General features: G+C 40.3%; 1 protein-coding gene across 2 annotated transcripts in view; it reads right to left on the reverse strand.

Annotated features, from left to right (window-relative positions):
- USP22 (ubiquitin specific peptidase 22) overlaps positions 1–13,767 on the reverse strand; it is a 115,932-nt gene that overhangs the window by 19,066 nt on the left and 83,099 nt on the right. For both annotated transcript variants that reach the window (XM_082490291.1, XM_082490292.1), the window contains 2 exons: positions 9,200–9,369; positions 2,077–2,224 (listed from right to left, as the gene is read on the reverse strand). In XM_082490291.1, the coding sequence (XP_082346417.1) occupies positions 2,077–2,224; positions 9,200–9,369 (318 nt within the window). The remainder of the gene's footprint in view (positions 1–2,076; positions 2,225–9,199; positions 9,370–13,767) is intronic.

The raw sequence follows: 13,767 nt of genomic DNA on the forward strand, positions 1-13,767 counted from the left end.
CATTACATAGCAAACTAGTTCATTCCAAAAGCGGTTTATCATGACCATACTTGAAATTCTGGTTTAGATGAACTGGTTTGGTTCCCACACAACTGCTCAACCCGTTCTTTTAAATTACCTTGATGTGGAATAGATTATTTACCGTAGCTTAATAAAAGTTCACTTCTTCAGAAACAGACATTTAAAAACCCGGGTGGAGAGATGTCAAGGATCTGGTGCTAATGCCTTCCCACGAGTAGCACTGCAGCAGCTCAGTTATGTCCACGCAAGTAGCTCAAACTTATGGGTATCCATTAAACACCTGAATTTCAGTCCTTGTATTGAATGTCAATGGTACTTTTGCCATAACCCAAAACGGCTCAGTACTAAAAGTGCAAAAAACCTTAATTCCATTCAAGCTGGCTGAAACCACTATGAAACTTGATACCAATTCATAAGTCTGTGCTTAAGATCTGTGATATCCAACCGGTAGTAAGAGAAACCACACGTATGCACACGCTCTTTCCAAAGAACGTCCAACATGTAATTTTTTCAAAATTTTAGGACAGATCCCAGTTTCATTTTTGTTCAGGCCAGAGTGGCCAAACAGAACCAAGAATAAAGAAACTGTTGAGAAAGCTTCATTTTGTTGGTAATTCCAGACAATACTCAAGACAGATTCTTCACTTAAAGTCAAACTGCACTTTAACAAAAACAAACCAAAAACATCTTTGCGGATTCTTTATCAGGTTGAAAAGAGTGCAGGGACCTTCACTGGTGCAAGTTTTTTCTTTAGAATACTGAGAAGAAAATACTACTCCTTCATGAACTAATCAGGAAGTAGAGAAGAAATACGAACATCGTTTTATATCAAAGATGGATTATGAAAAAAGCTTCAAGATTTGTTAGATCAGAGGTTCAGAAACTTTACAGGAACCATGAAGTACTTCTGTTTGCAGCCAAGTTTATTCAGTGTTAAGAAGTGAGATGTCGATATTTGGGTAGACTATTCCTTACAGTACTTCAATACTAGTTTCATTAGGCTTATTGAATTTCAGTTAGTGATCGTCAAACAACAGATTAATAATTACAAAAGAACTGTTCCCCTTTCCTTAGAAGCACCCCTTTTGGAGAAGGCTCTTTTGGAGGACACCTATTACGAATCTGAACAAGCACATCTGCTACCATGTGAGACTATCTCAAAGATAAAAGCAAGACTTCAAAATGTTTCAAAGCAGCCTTCCCTTTGATAGTCCTCTGATAAGCCAAACAACTAACCTCTAAGTGCTTTTTCTAAGAGCGCTAGAGGAAAGTTGAGTGCTTTAAAGCTTATTTTTAGTGACCAAGGATTTTTGTTTGTTTGTTTTGCTAGTATTAACCCTACTATTTTTCCCTTACGAGAACAGGAAAAATTTCTGTGCTTAAGTGAATCAAGCTAGATCAAACATTGGGAGATTGGGCAATTCTCAGTTCAGATTTAGTTCAGTTAACTAATACATAATTTCGTATCATATTACCAAATCAATTCAGGACTTAGATACATCATCTCTAGAAGCACATCACTGAATATTTTTATAGAATTGTATTTTTGTAGAATTATGTATTTTTATACACAGACTAATAAAAGATACCAAACCCAAATACTAATTTTTCTTATTCACATTGCTGTAAGCAATTTGGCATCTTAAATACAGCAGAATAATATTTAAGCAGAACAGCCATAGCCTCCCCTATGTTATTTTCATCAGTCCCATGACACACTGAGTAAGAGTTCTAACTACCTCAAGTATAAATAGAATTAAAATGGCAATTTAAAAGAAAAGACCGTGACTCACAACCAATAAGAGAAGAACACGATGGTGATTCAAATCAATGTACAGACTTGTCTGCTTCTAACTCCAGGTAATTTCTGACTGTGGGAATGGTTTGTTTATTTATTTATTTATAAGTCTTTTCCTTTAAGTCTACCAAACATTTTAAAAGGGATTTACTAAGACTGCTGTACTGGAAGACACTACACTTGATTTAAAAAGAGATTTTTCTACCTCCTTTTGATCCAATATTCCTTGTTGATTGAAGACTCAGGACAAGCCTTACCTTTGCAGTGTCTGTGTAGCACATCTAACGCAGCAATGAGGAACTCGTGTGCATCTTGTTGCTCGTACCCTGCTAAATGCCGTGCATGAGTCCATACCAGGTGCAATAACCTATATGGAATGTGAGGAGATCGGTGCCCAGAGTAAAACTGCTCAAAGCAAAGAAAAGGACATGACTGTTAACAAGTTACACAGCCTCAGCGCATTTCATTATTAAAAACTTGAATGAGTGCAATTAGTCAAATAAATGTAAACCATTTAACTCTGATGGTCTTAATAATAAAATAGAGACAGCTTTTTATCACAGACTACTGAAGTAGTGATCTCAGAACAGAGATCTCAGAACAGAGCACCTCAATTTTCTCCCTTGAAATTCCTTCATTCTGTGATGGATTACTCTAAAATACATTTTAAAAGGGGGGGGGGGGGGGGGGGGGGCACAAACAACACTCAAATTCCTTACCGATAGCACTGGTTTTTATTACAATACCGGGGGGGGGGGGGTTGGGGGTGAATTCCTACATTTGCAAGAGATCAGCAATTTCATCCACAAATTACATGCCCCCCAAAAATTACGTGCCGCCCAAAAATCAGGACAAACAGTAAAGATGAGGATATCAGATGCCAACCACCATCCAGCCCCTGAACCAAGCCACAGCAACTCTCTGCATCCAGTGGCTGTCCACAGCCCTATCTTCCCAAAAAATTCACTGGCATACAGCAGCCTTGTGCCAGCACGAGCCTTTCACTGTATAGCTACAGCAGCACAAGGCTTTAGGAACAGCTTTATTCAGCACAGCTGTTTGCAGAGCTGAAGACACCACTTCATTCACCTATCCCCAACGTCAGCTGCCCGTTACCGCTCCTGCAGGGTGACACTGCCGGAGTCCTGGTCCTGGACCAGCTCCCGCATCTGCTTCTTAATCTGCTTCAGTCACAAATCTGATGAGCTGGCTACCAGAGCGGCTGAAATTGCCCCAGGTGATTTTGCCAGAAGCGTATTAGAGAGCGCACAGACAAATTATTCAGTCAGCAAATCCGTGATGTGAAACACCGCTGCGGAGCGGTGACACAGCTGGGGAGGTAAAGCAGCACAGAAGAGGAGGACAGATAACTCCCTACAGAAATGCACATTGTTTTGTGGTTTGTTGGTTGGTTTGTTTTTTTTTTTTTCTGTTTTAAATAAAAACCAGCCAGGTCCCATTAAAAAAACAACAAAACCAAACCACAAACAAAACCAAAACACAAAATAGAACACCAACCGCCCATCCTCCCCCCCCACAGTAAGGGTCTGTGCTTCCCTGGGTAGGTTCAGCTCCTTCCTTTACCCTCTCCATTTCCATCTAAGTGCTACTGCTGCGACTCTTCTACTTTCCTCTTCCCGGGTCCTCGCTCCTGCTCCCAATTCTGGCATCCAGTCTCAGACTAAAGCTCACAGTCCCCTCTCGCACAAGCTGCCTTCTGTACCTGTTCATGCCCCCCCGCCCCGTGACACCAGCTCCAAAAGTGCAGCAGCGATGCTCGTGGCGTCCCTGAGGGGAGCCAGAAAAGGTCCAGAGGAGTTTATGCACTTGGGCTTCAGGTGGTATTTAACGAGGTAACATTTTTTTTTTTTAGTAAGTGAAAAATTTCTAAGTTATTCTGCCTTCCCTAACCTTTGGAAAAGGTATTTGCCAGTAAAGGGTGACTGCAACACCACAATTACGTTTTGCCAAGATCCTATCAAACTGATGGCACTTTATTTTCAGTTACTCTTCCCAAACAGAAGACAAGAAGTCGTACAGATAAAAGAAAAAAAAAAAAAAGAGACTGAAAATGCCAGCAGTATATAATTTGTCCCTGCACACCCTCTGAGCTTTTTATACCAGTGCAAGCACAGGCATAGTGCCACAAACCTGCCGAGATAAAACATACTGTACTGTAAGGCACAGGTAAGCAAAAGGTAGGACCATCATCTCATCTAGTGCTCCTATCTGTAGGGTCTTCTAAATGGTTTTAGTGTATTTCCTTGCAAAGAAATTTCTTTATTGCAAGCTCCGCTTTTTCCAAACAAGAAGATATACCTCTGCAGCCAAACAACACAAAATGCTTCTATAAATAAAAAGATCAATAGTTAACTCTGATGCCAACAAGAATGACACCAAGGGACTGGAGCAGTAGTATGGTAATTGAAATCTGCTGACGCAGCTGCTGCTCGATATAATTCAGGGAACTGCAGCAATAAAACTTCTCTGTTCTGTCACTCCTTACAATTAGTCCCAGAGCTCTCTGGTCATTTTAACCAACAGCACTCTCCGTAATTACTCCACTGCAGACGCTAGACCTGCCAGCAGATTTTACATTCTCTAGTGCTTCATTAGGATTAGAAGAATCTAACAAGAAGCTTTATCAAATTATTAGCTATTATCACACAGAAACTAGAAACACACCTAGTAAGAACGCTGTTGAATATACATGGGGGGCGGGGGGGAGGCTTCACTGTTCTAATAAATCAAAAACGAAACAAAAGAATATGAGCACATTCAGTAGCAATACTTTAACTGGAATGTGTAAAACATCCATCCCATCTCTGTCATTTCCTTGTTGCTGGGAAGAACAGCTTATCGGAGCTGTTCCAATCCACAAAAAGGAAAAAAGTCCATGTAAACTCTTACTCCATCACTATTATACAGACCTTTCCATTAAAGTGTGGAAATATGAATAAGGATGTATTTGCAAGTCACCTTTAAAACACTTCAATAGCACAATTCTTCCAAACATAATTTAAAACACTTTGTGTTTATATTTTTTCAATTCAGTAGTATCAGTTGTTGATGTTGGAGAGAACTAGTTCAAGCAATTTGAAAATGCTTGGTAATATGCTGTTCAATTGCTGTTGCGGGGGGGGGAAAAAAAAAAAAAAAAAAAAAAAAAAAAAGGAAAAACCAAAAAACCAAACCAGGATTCAAAGTCTCCATTCTTACACACAACCCAGCTAACATTAACTTGCTTTTTGTGCACTTAAAACCTTTGCTCTTGGATTCTAAAAGGAAGAATCCACAGAGAATTGGAGGATTCTAGGCTTTGTATTTTGCATTATTGTTACCAAAAATATACAGATACCAGTCAGGTTAAAAAAAAAAAAAAAAAAGCCCACACCAACAAAACTCCACCACACACATCTGTATTTTTCTATTCCTCCTGCCAAAAACATATGCATGGAAGTTTCCCAATTACGTGAGCGAACATACATTTGATCTGTCCTGCATATGTATCAACTAAAAAGTCTCTGAGCTTTGTAATCAAGAATTTATAGGCATAATCCTATACCAGGCTCCAGTCCAATCCGAGAAGCTAAAACCTCCTCTTAGAAATTGGTTCTCAATGAAGACTTTAAACGTTCTGAAAATTTACAGTGGACAAAGGGAGTGGGTAACCAGAAGAAAAGAACACCTACTGGAGGTTTCCCAACAAAGAGCAGTGGTTCAAGGAGTCAGAAAAACCATTTCGCTTGCACGCACTCTGTATGTTCTATGCTTATTTCAGAGAAGAGATTCTACTAAATCGGCAAAACTGTATTTTCCATTACAAAATGCAAAGCCTCTGTCTATGTAAAGAGCTTAACTACTTTTTCTCCCTTGTACCTTTGTTGTAACTTATTTTATACATAAGCCATTTCAACAGTGTACCATCTTAAGATATCAAAGCCATAAATCATCGTGTTCTTTTCCCTTTCTGTCCTCACTTCTCAACTCTCCACATAGTTGTGCTGTGCACTTTGATAGGCTCACGAGGATGAGTAATGATGGGAATAAAGAAGGCTTTATTTTTTACATCTCTGAGAGGATGCACTGCGTTCTGCCATATTCCCAGGTATTCTCGCCATTCCAATCAGAGTACACCAGGATACGGATGCGCTAATCCTACCATCCTGAATGGTCACTCTGTAAATTATTTAGATAAACCTCAGGGTGTGGACCATCTTGAAATTAACTTTTAGTTTTGCTTCACCAACAAAACACAAATACCAGTAAGTAAAAAGTAGTGCACAAACCCTTTCAGCCTAAAGGCTCAATGAACGCATTGTGTGTGTTTTATCTTCCCTCCATCCAGTTTCACCACTATCTGTTATTCCCAAATCCTTTTCATTCCTTTTCTTACACAGTGTAATTCATGCCATGATTCTATTGAGAAATAGGTTTCAAGTAGCACAAATGAGAATGTTAATTGATGCAGTCAGATATTTTTAAAACAAACAGATTCAATGCTTGGCATATTCGCAAGAAAAGCTACCAGGAAAAAAAAACTCAACTCTGAGAACCATCTGACACTCATTACTCACCATCAACCTACTTCAAGGTAGAAGACCTTTGTAGCTTCCTATTTATCACAGAGAAATCACACAACCTATATAACTAAATGATCTTAAACAACAACAACAAAAAAAAAAGGGACCAGTGTTTTCTGTTTAAGAAGCTAAACAGCAAAACTTGCTTATTTAGGTAGAGCAAGTTTCATTTAATGTTCAAACCAGTCTCTTTCGCCTGGAGAGTTCTTCCTGGCACGCATTCACCAGATCCCCTGGCATTCCATTTGCCTAAGATCACACCTTCAGAAAAGGAGGGTGGAGGGGAGATGAAGTTAACTCTTGCCCTGATCGTTTGTCGGTGGGTAAGATGCCTTGGAATACCTACACCAGTTAATCCCGGTGGGAAAGCTATGTAAAAACAAGACAAAACCTGAACCAAAGTTTCCCCGGTAATTCAATTACAAAGGAATTCTTAACCATAGCACTGAAATCTCCACTGGTTAGTTAGCTTTCCTTCGTTCAGACCTCATCTCTGCAAAGACAGCGTAGGAATCTTCATCATAACCACTGCACATAGTTGGGACATGAAAGATAACCAGCCTGCTCCAAAAATGCAAGATTTTGGGTTTAATTCCGAATGTAGAGAAATTCAAAGTCACTGGGAAAGAGAATTTTATAATGAGTGCTGACAGAGCTATAAACACAACACGGTATTTATTGCCTGCAAGTTAAAATATACTGAGTTGGTTACAGACACTCCAGTTTTGCCTGTGGAGGACTAAGCTCTAGTTTTACTTCAAGATGGTTGAGTCACTTTTTGTTGTCCTCCCACAGCACATAGCTGCAATACTTCAACGTGAAATAAGGACAGAAACTACTGTACCGCTGTCTTCACAGTCTGATCTCACAGATACGGCTCTTCCCTCATATACCCCCATGTTGCAGAACATTAATTATTAGAACTAATGCAAGCGTAGGCATGAATTTTGATTGGGGAAAATGAAGGCTGAGATTCCCAAAGTTGTGTGTGAAATTAAACTTGATTACCATTGAAACTAATGTGAATGCTGCAGTTAAGCCCCATTTTGGACAACAGCCCGTTCTTTGTTACATGCTCATATGTAGTCTAACAAAAGGCATCCTAGGCCAACAACAGGGCTCCGCATACAAAAATGGAAATAGGACCCATTACCTAGACAATCCTGATCTTTCTTCCAGCCCCTCAATCTGTAATTTAACACTCATTTCCCCTTTCCCAAAGGATTTTTTTTAAAAATGCATGTTTGTAAACAGAAAGCTGTGATATTCATCAGAATGAGACTTTATGCCACAAATTGATGAAAGGCTATCAGGATTATAATAGTACCTTTTTTTTAAAATAAACAAATAGGTTTCTATATTAACAGTGTACAGAAACTGGTATTTCTATACCATGACTGATTTTTTTCATCTAGGCAGAGTGGTATTTCCCCATTTAACTGCACATCTGGTTTCAATAATCCTGCAGCTGCTACCTATTGCTATGCCTGCCTTTTCTTTTTACCTCCTTCCCTGATAGATTCAGGAATAATTGAAAAATAAATCAAAAAATAAGAAGTATAACATACAACCAGTGACTGATCAGCTGCATGGGAAGTTGCTAAATCGCGTAAGTATGAGCAGAAAACAACTTTGTACTTGAATGGCTAAGGGGGACTTTACCTTCCACGTATGTTTAACTCACCTGCAATGAGTCAAAAAGAATCATCTCTGGTGAGAAAGGCACAGAAGTAAAATCAAATTGAAAATCACAAGATAAAGGTAAAGCTATTTTAGGTTGGTCTCAGTTTGAACCAACTTCCATGACAGCATATACACAAGACATGCTCTGCATGCACACATCTCCAGCTATCTCAAAAGCTCCGTGACGGCATATACTGTAGGTTTTGGGGGGGGGGGGTTAGTTGTTTTGTTTGTTTGTTGTTTGGTTGGGGTTTTGTTTTTTTTTTAAACTTGCCAAGAAAGGACTGGGAAATCACTGAGGGAAAGCCACAGAACTGGATTTGTTTATTTGTTTTTAAAGACTCACCTTAAAACTAGAAGCCCATGCCTAGCCATAGTCCCTGACGTGGAACTTAGTTAATAAAGCTCTTTGACTATTTATTAAGGCAAAGACCGTGCCTGTCTCAAACAGCACAGATTAGACCTATGAGAAAGGCACACTGCAAAGCCCCCCACCCGAGCGAGAAAGGGAAAGAGGAGGAGCTCCTACACGGAAGGTACAAACTGTGCCAACGCCTTCACTGTTCTACATCCTCCTGACCATTAATGGATTTCCACAGAAGAGATGATGGCAAAGATGTTTCTGCCTGTTAGAAAACCCTAAAATGAGGTCTTTAAAATATTTATACAGACCTACATAATCCAATGCCTTAAACCACAAGGCTGTATACTATTGCTTTATTCTCACTCCCATTATCACCCAAGAGCCTGTGACATATTTTCCAGTTACAACTTGCACCTTTAATTAAAGCACACATTCAGCTTTAAGACTAAAGACTCGCAGATCAGTCTCTGAAGAGCAGGCAGCACTGTAATTATTTCCAATACCAGCTTTGACTAAACAAGGGTGACTTAAGAATAGGACTTAAAAGGCCAGTAGTTTCCTTTTCGGCGGATGGGTCCCATTTTTGACAGGAGGGTCTCAATCAACCTTCACTGCTCTGTTTTGCAACACCTTCAAGTGAAACATAATTTGCAACCCCTTTAGATTTGCAAAGAGTACACAATGCCTTTTGGGGTAAGAAACAGCCAGCATCTGTGGAAAGGCGACGCTATTGTGGGCAACAGCACTCACCTCCTGAAAAAGCGTAGACATTTCACAGACCAGACATGAGCTGGGGCTTTGCATTTCACATTTGTGCCTGTCGGAGAGGAAGAAATCTCGCAGCAGTGGAGTGTGGGTAAGTGCCTGGACAATACAGTTCATAAAACATGTGTTCCCAAGATTGATTAGCCCTCGTAGACCTATAAAGACAGAAGGGGGAGGGGACGCATAAGCATTATCGAGTTAACAAAATGGTATATTTATTTGTATTTTTATACAGTTTTCACAACATCGCCACAGATTTACTGTCTATGCACAGCTCCAAGTCCAGAGTTTTAGATTTTTTTTAGGTAGGCTATTGATTTTGATGTACTCAAGTCACAAGCTGACACAAGCTTTCTGAACTACGCTAGGATTTGTTTTAACTTTCTCCGAAGAAAGTATACCTCGAAGTACAGCAACACCAATAGCATTATTTTGCAACGGCTGTTTTACCGTACACCACCAGAATGTGCCCCCTCCCCAAGCTGATACCAAAGTGCGATGACAACAACTGGTTAAGTCACTATAGAACCAAACCAATACGTTGAAATAAATCAGTAAGTTTTCAGATAGTTTAAAAGGCTTTCCCCTCATGCAGGTCATGAAGCCAGAATAAGGTTTTTGTACTATTATAACACAACCATCATTTTTCTAAGACAGGCAGCAAAGGAAACAGCCTCGACAAAACAAAGTCAGGCTGTGACATCCAATGCAGACTTTGCATATTCTTTTTTTTGTACAAAACCCGAGATCTGAACAAAACAACCTTAAAGAGAAACTCTGAACAATACTAGTTCCACACTTGTTTTAACTAAGTTAAACATCAATCTACAGTACACATCAAAAAAATTCAACGTGGCATAAGAAGATTCATCACACCTTAAGTCAAACGTTCAATAATGCCCAGAGACGATTTTCTTGTGCTTGGAAACCAAGATGCTTAAAGTAAAGCTCTTTTGTTGCACAACAGAAGAGAGGTTAGGAGTGGGGAAAGCTTTTCAGTCATTTGCAAAGTCTAAGCGAGAAGAAAAACATGCTCAAATCCTCGAGTATTCTTCCAAAATGTTAACATAATACCACCATACAGGAGTGCTAAACAAGAAAAGCATCAGGTGGGCAAGAATGCTGATTTTTTTAATCAAAAACTTACTTCAAAACAAGATAAAATTCACTGATAGATACAATTCTGGTATTAATTTAAAATTAACATAGCCCTCTTCCACAATAGAAATGGGATTACTGTGCAAACGGTGAATGAAAACAACAGGATTACTTGACAGAGAATGAAGAATTTCCTTGCCATTCCATCGGGGGGGGGGAGGGGGGAATAAGTGTATCGGCTGGCAATGCTGTGGTAATTAAAACTGGTGCAGTTCCCTTGCAGTACACCAGATAGTGCTCAAAGGGCTCTTTAGCATCTTTCAGCAGGAGGAGGTGTGGTCCAGTTGCTATGTTACCAGAGAGAAAAGGCACTGCATCAGCTTGAGCTGCATACTGAGCTGTAGGCGATGGATACAGAGCCCTCTGAATTTTTTTTTCCCCTGTATCTAATGCAACACCGTCCCCCTTCCAACAGCTTCCTGTTGCTTCTGTTTACTCAAAGTGCAGGACAAAGTTTCTCATTATATTACAGTAACTTCTACTGGGCAGAAAGCTTACTGCAATTATTTGCTTTATTTTCATGCTGGGAGGCAACAAGTGTACGCACAACATTAGCAAAGTGTTAAATAGTTAATTCGTTTGTAGCAGCTTGAAATACAGTGTGATGCTTCAAGTTTGTACGCAATCCTATTTCCGTCCCCAGTCTACACGTCTCTGCAAACAATGTCACGACAGAAATGTGTTCGTGCTGTGCAAGTGGAGAAATTTTTGGTCGGTACCTCTTGCCTACCTCTCCCCTGTATTTTCCATTTAAAACTTACTGGTTTTATTTAAACCACAGACTGTGCAATCAGAAGCCTGTAACGTGCCTGAGATGCACCAGGGTTATTTTGAGAAGCAGAATGGTGTCTCTCTATTTCTCCCTGGAAAACTCGGTCCCCTCTGGTTATCGCCAGAATTCAAAGTCAGCCTGCGCAGCGCAGAAGACCACTGGAAAACCAGAAGTACATCTCATCTAGAGACTCACCCTATCACTTTTCTTCTCGATATCTAATTGAGCAATCACGAGTAAAAGCAAACACATAAAGGCAGCTTTTTGGAATCATTTATTAAGCATCATTTGTTACATGCCTGTGGCTGGACCTTCTTTCCCTGTGACCACAAGAATCAAATCTTCCTCAAAGTTGCCACCAGAAGACTAGTTACAGGCGTCAAACTCAGAAGGCTCTCTTGGTTTACTCTACTCGCTTGGTCTTTTGGTGTCAGTTTTTCACGGGTCTAAATGGAGTGCTTCATACGCTATGACTTCACTTGAACGAACCCAGACAAAGTAACCTGCAAAACAGACAAGGCTGCAACGTGAATACTCCAAACCCTAATAAAAATAAGAAAATGGTGAATGTAGCAAAACACGAGAACTTACTTGGCTGGAAAGGGAAAAACGTAAAGGAGTATACATCAACCTTATCCTTGAGGGAGCAGTAACTGCAGCTGCTATGCTGTCTCTTGAACTGACGTTTGAAATGAAACAGGTATGACGCACTGCACTACAGCTGAGATACTGCGTAACTAATTGCAGCACCTCGGAAAACATCAAAATTTGATGTATGTAAACTAAAAAGCCGAATGAACTCAGAACAACATGTCCTCTTCGCTTAACTTACATGGAAAAAAACTGACTTTTGTTGGAAAGAAAAGTAGCTAAAAATTAAAGCCTACACAGCATTCTGGTCAATAAAACATTAAGAATGTAAAAGACTTGTGTCTGCCACACCTATTCCCTCCCCATTAATAAAGCCTGGCAATATTTATCTGGAATAGTCAGCATTGCAACACACAGGTCATAAATTAACAGACAAATAATGTGCCAAAACCCCCAAATGCAGCAAGTCCACTTTTGCTCGCATCAACAGTCGTCTCCCCTAGCATCTAATCAGTGGACCCGATTTGTCCAGAGGAGTGGGCGAACTGTCTAGGGATTGCCAACAGGATCCAACCGCTAGTCATAAAGCTGTGGTACTCTGCAAACTTCTGCTCTGCTTCACAGTGTTATCTTTACCTCTGTTTCTTATGAACTGTTTCTGAAATAAGCAAGAGCAACCAGCGAGATACTTAGTATGGTCTATATACAGATACGTGCTCTTGTGGCAAGTGCAGTTAGCAAAAAAGCACTGTTTTACTGTTGAATTGCAGAAAAGCACTGTTTTACTTCTGAACCTTGCTGATGTAAATATTGGAATAAGTTAATATTGCTGTCATGACAAAATTGTCATATATGGTATAATCATAAAAAAGAAAATACCCTTTAATCATCACGCATGGTCCACAGCCACTACTTGCCTTCTGTCACATGCTGGACAGGCAGGGCGTAAGCAAAGCAGCAAGAAATCTACTTCTGCAGTGGTCTGAGCACAGGTAAACCCATCTGGGAAATTCTTTTTACATTTGGTCTCAAAACTAGGTTCTAAGCAGCTGGCTTACCTTTGTCAGCTTCAGTTCTTCCATCTTCTTCCAGTAACAGCCTTTGTTTTTTTCAAACGCTCTAAGTAATAGATCTGCAATACTGGGCAACAACGCTTGTTGTGATGCAGGGAGATCCAGAACACTGGTTCTGCAAGTCCACCCACGCAGGCGAGATGAAAAAACCAAAAGAAGATAAGGAAATTCCACTTCTCTGTGAAATGCAACTGTACAGCTATTAAAGGTGGGGAAGGGGGGAAACGAGAGGACCACACATGAATACATAATACAGGAAAACCAATCGGGTGCCTATCTCGCTCTCCTGGAAGAGGTTCTGTTTGTCTCAAACTAGGCTTCGCGCTGGGATAGGAAAGACAGCAGACAAACCAGTCTGAACAAATATTACCACACAGAAACTGCGATTTATTTCAACGAAGGTTCTGGAAGCAAGAACACAGGTCACCATACAATGCAACTTTGTGAGACAATCAGAATATCATTCAGATGCACTAAAGCACAGCCGGCTTCAGATCCTTTTTACATTAAACACAGGTCAGCAACACCTTAGATCAGTTTTTTGTCCCCTAGCCCCAGCCCTCCCAGTTCCCCATCTGGTGTTGATGCTCCCCTGAAGCTCCATCAGACAGTATCAGAAGTCAGTGCAAGCTGAGGAAGTGCTCACTGAAATATTTAGAGAGTTCACCATAACCCTTGGAAACAAGCAGTGTAGCGTGGCAAGGAAGACTTCTAGAACAATTTTGAGTTTTCATCCTCTGTTCATCAACAGGAATTGCAACATCGTTTGAGACCATCTTTCTGAATATGGATGCCAAGGGAGAACAGCCCTACTTCTCAGCACCTAAAACTAAACCCAAATTCTCTCAGCTCTCAAGTCTCAGGTGCAGACCATACCATACATTTCCATAATGCAGCTGTTACAAACACCGGCCCCAGCCAGGCCGACACACTCCTGTCCCACTCGCACGCCAGAAGCA

The sequence above is a fragment of the Vanellus vanellus genome, assembly GCF_965231255.1.
Source record: "Vanellus vanellus genome assembly, chromosome: 14".
NCBI classification, from domain to species: domain Eukaryota; kingdom Metazoa; phylum Chordata; class Aves; order Charadriiformes; family Charadriidae; genus Vanellus; species Vanellus vanellus.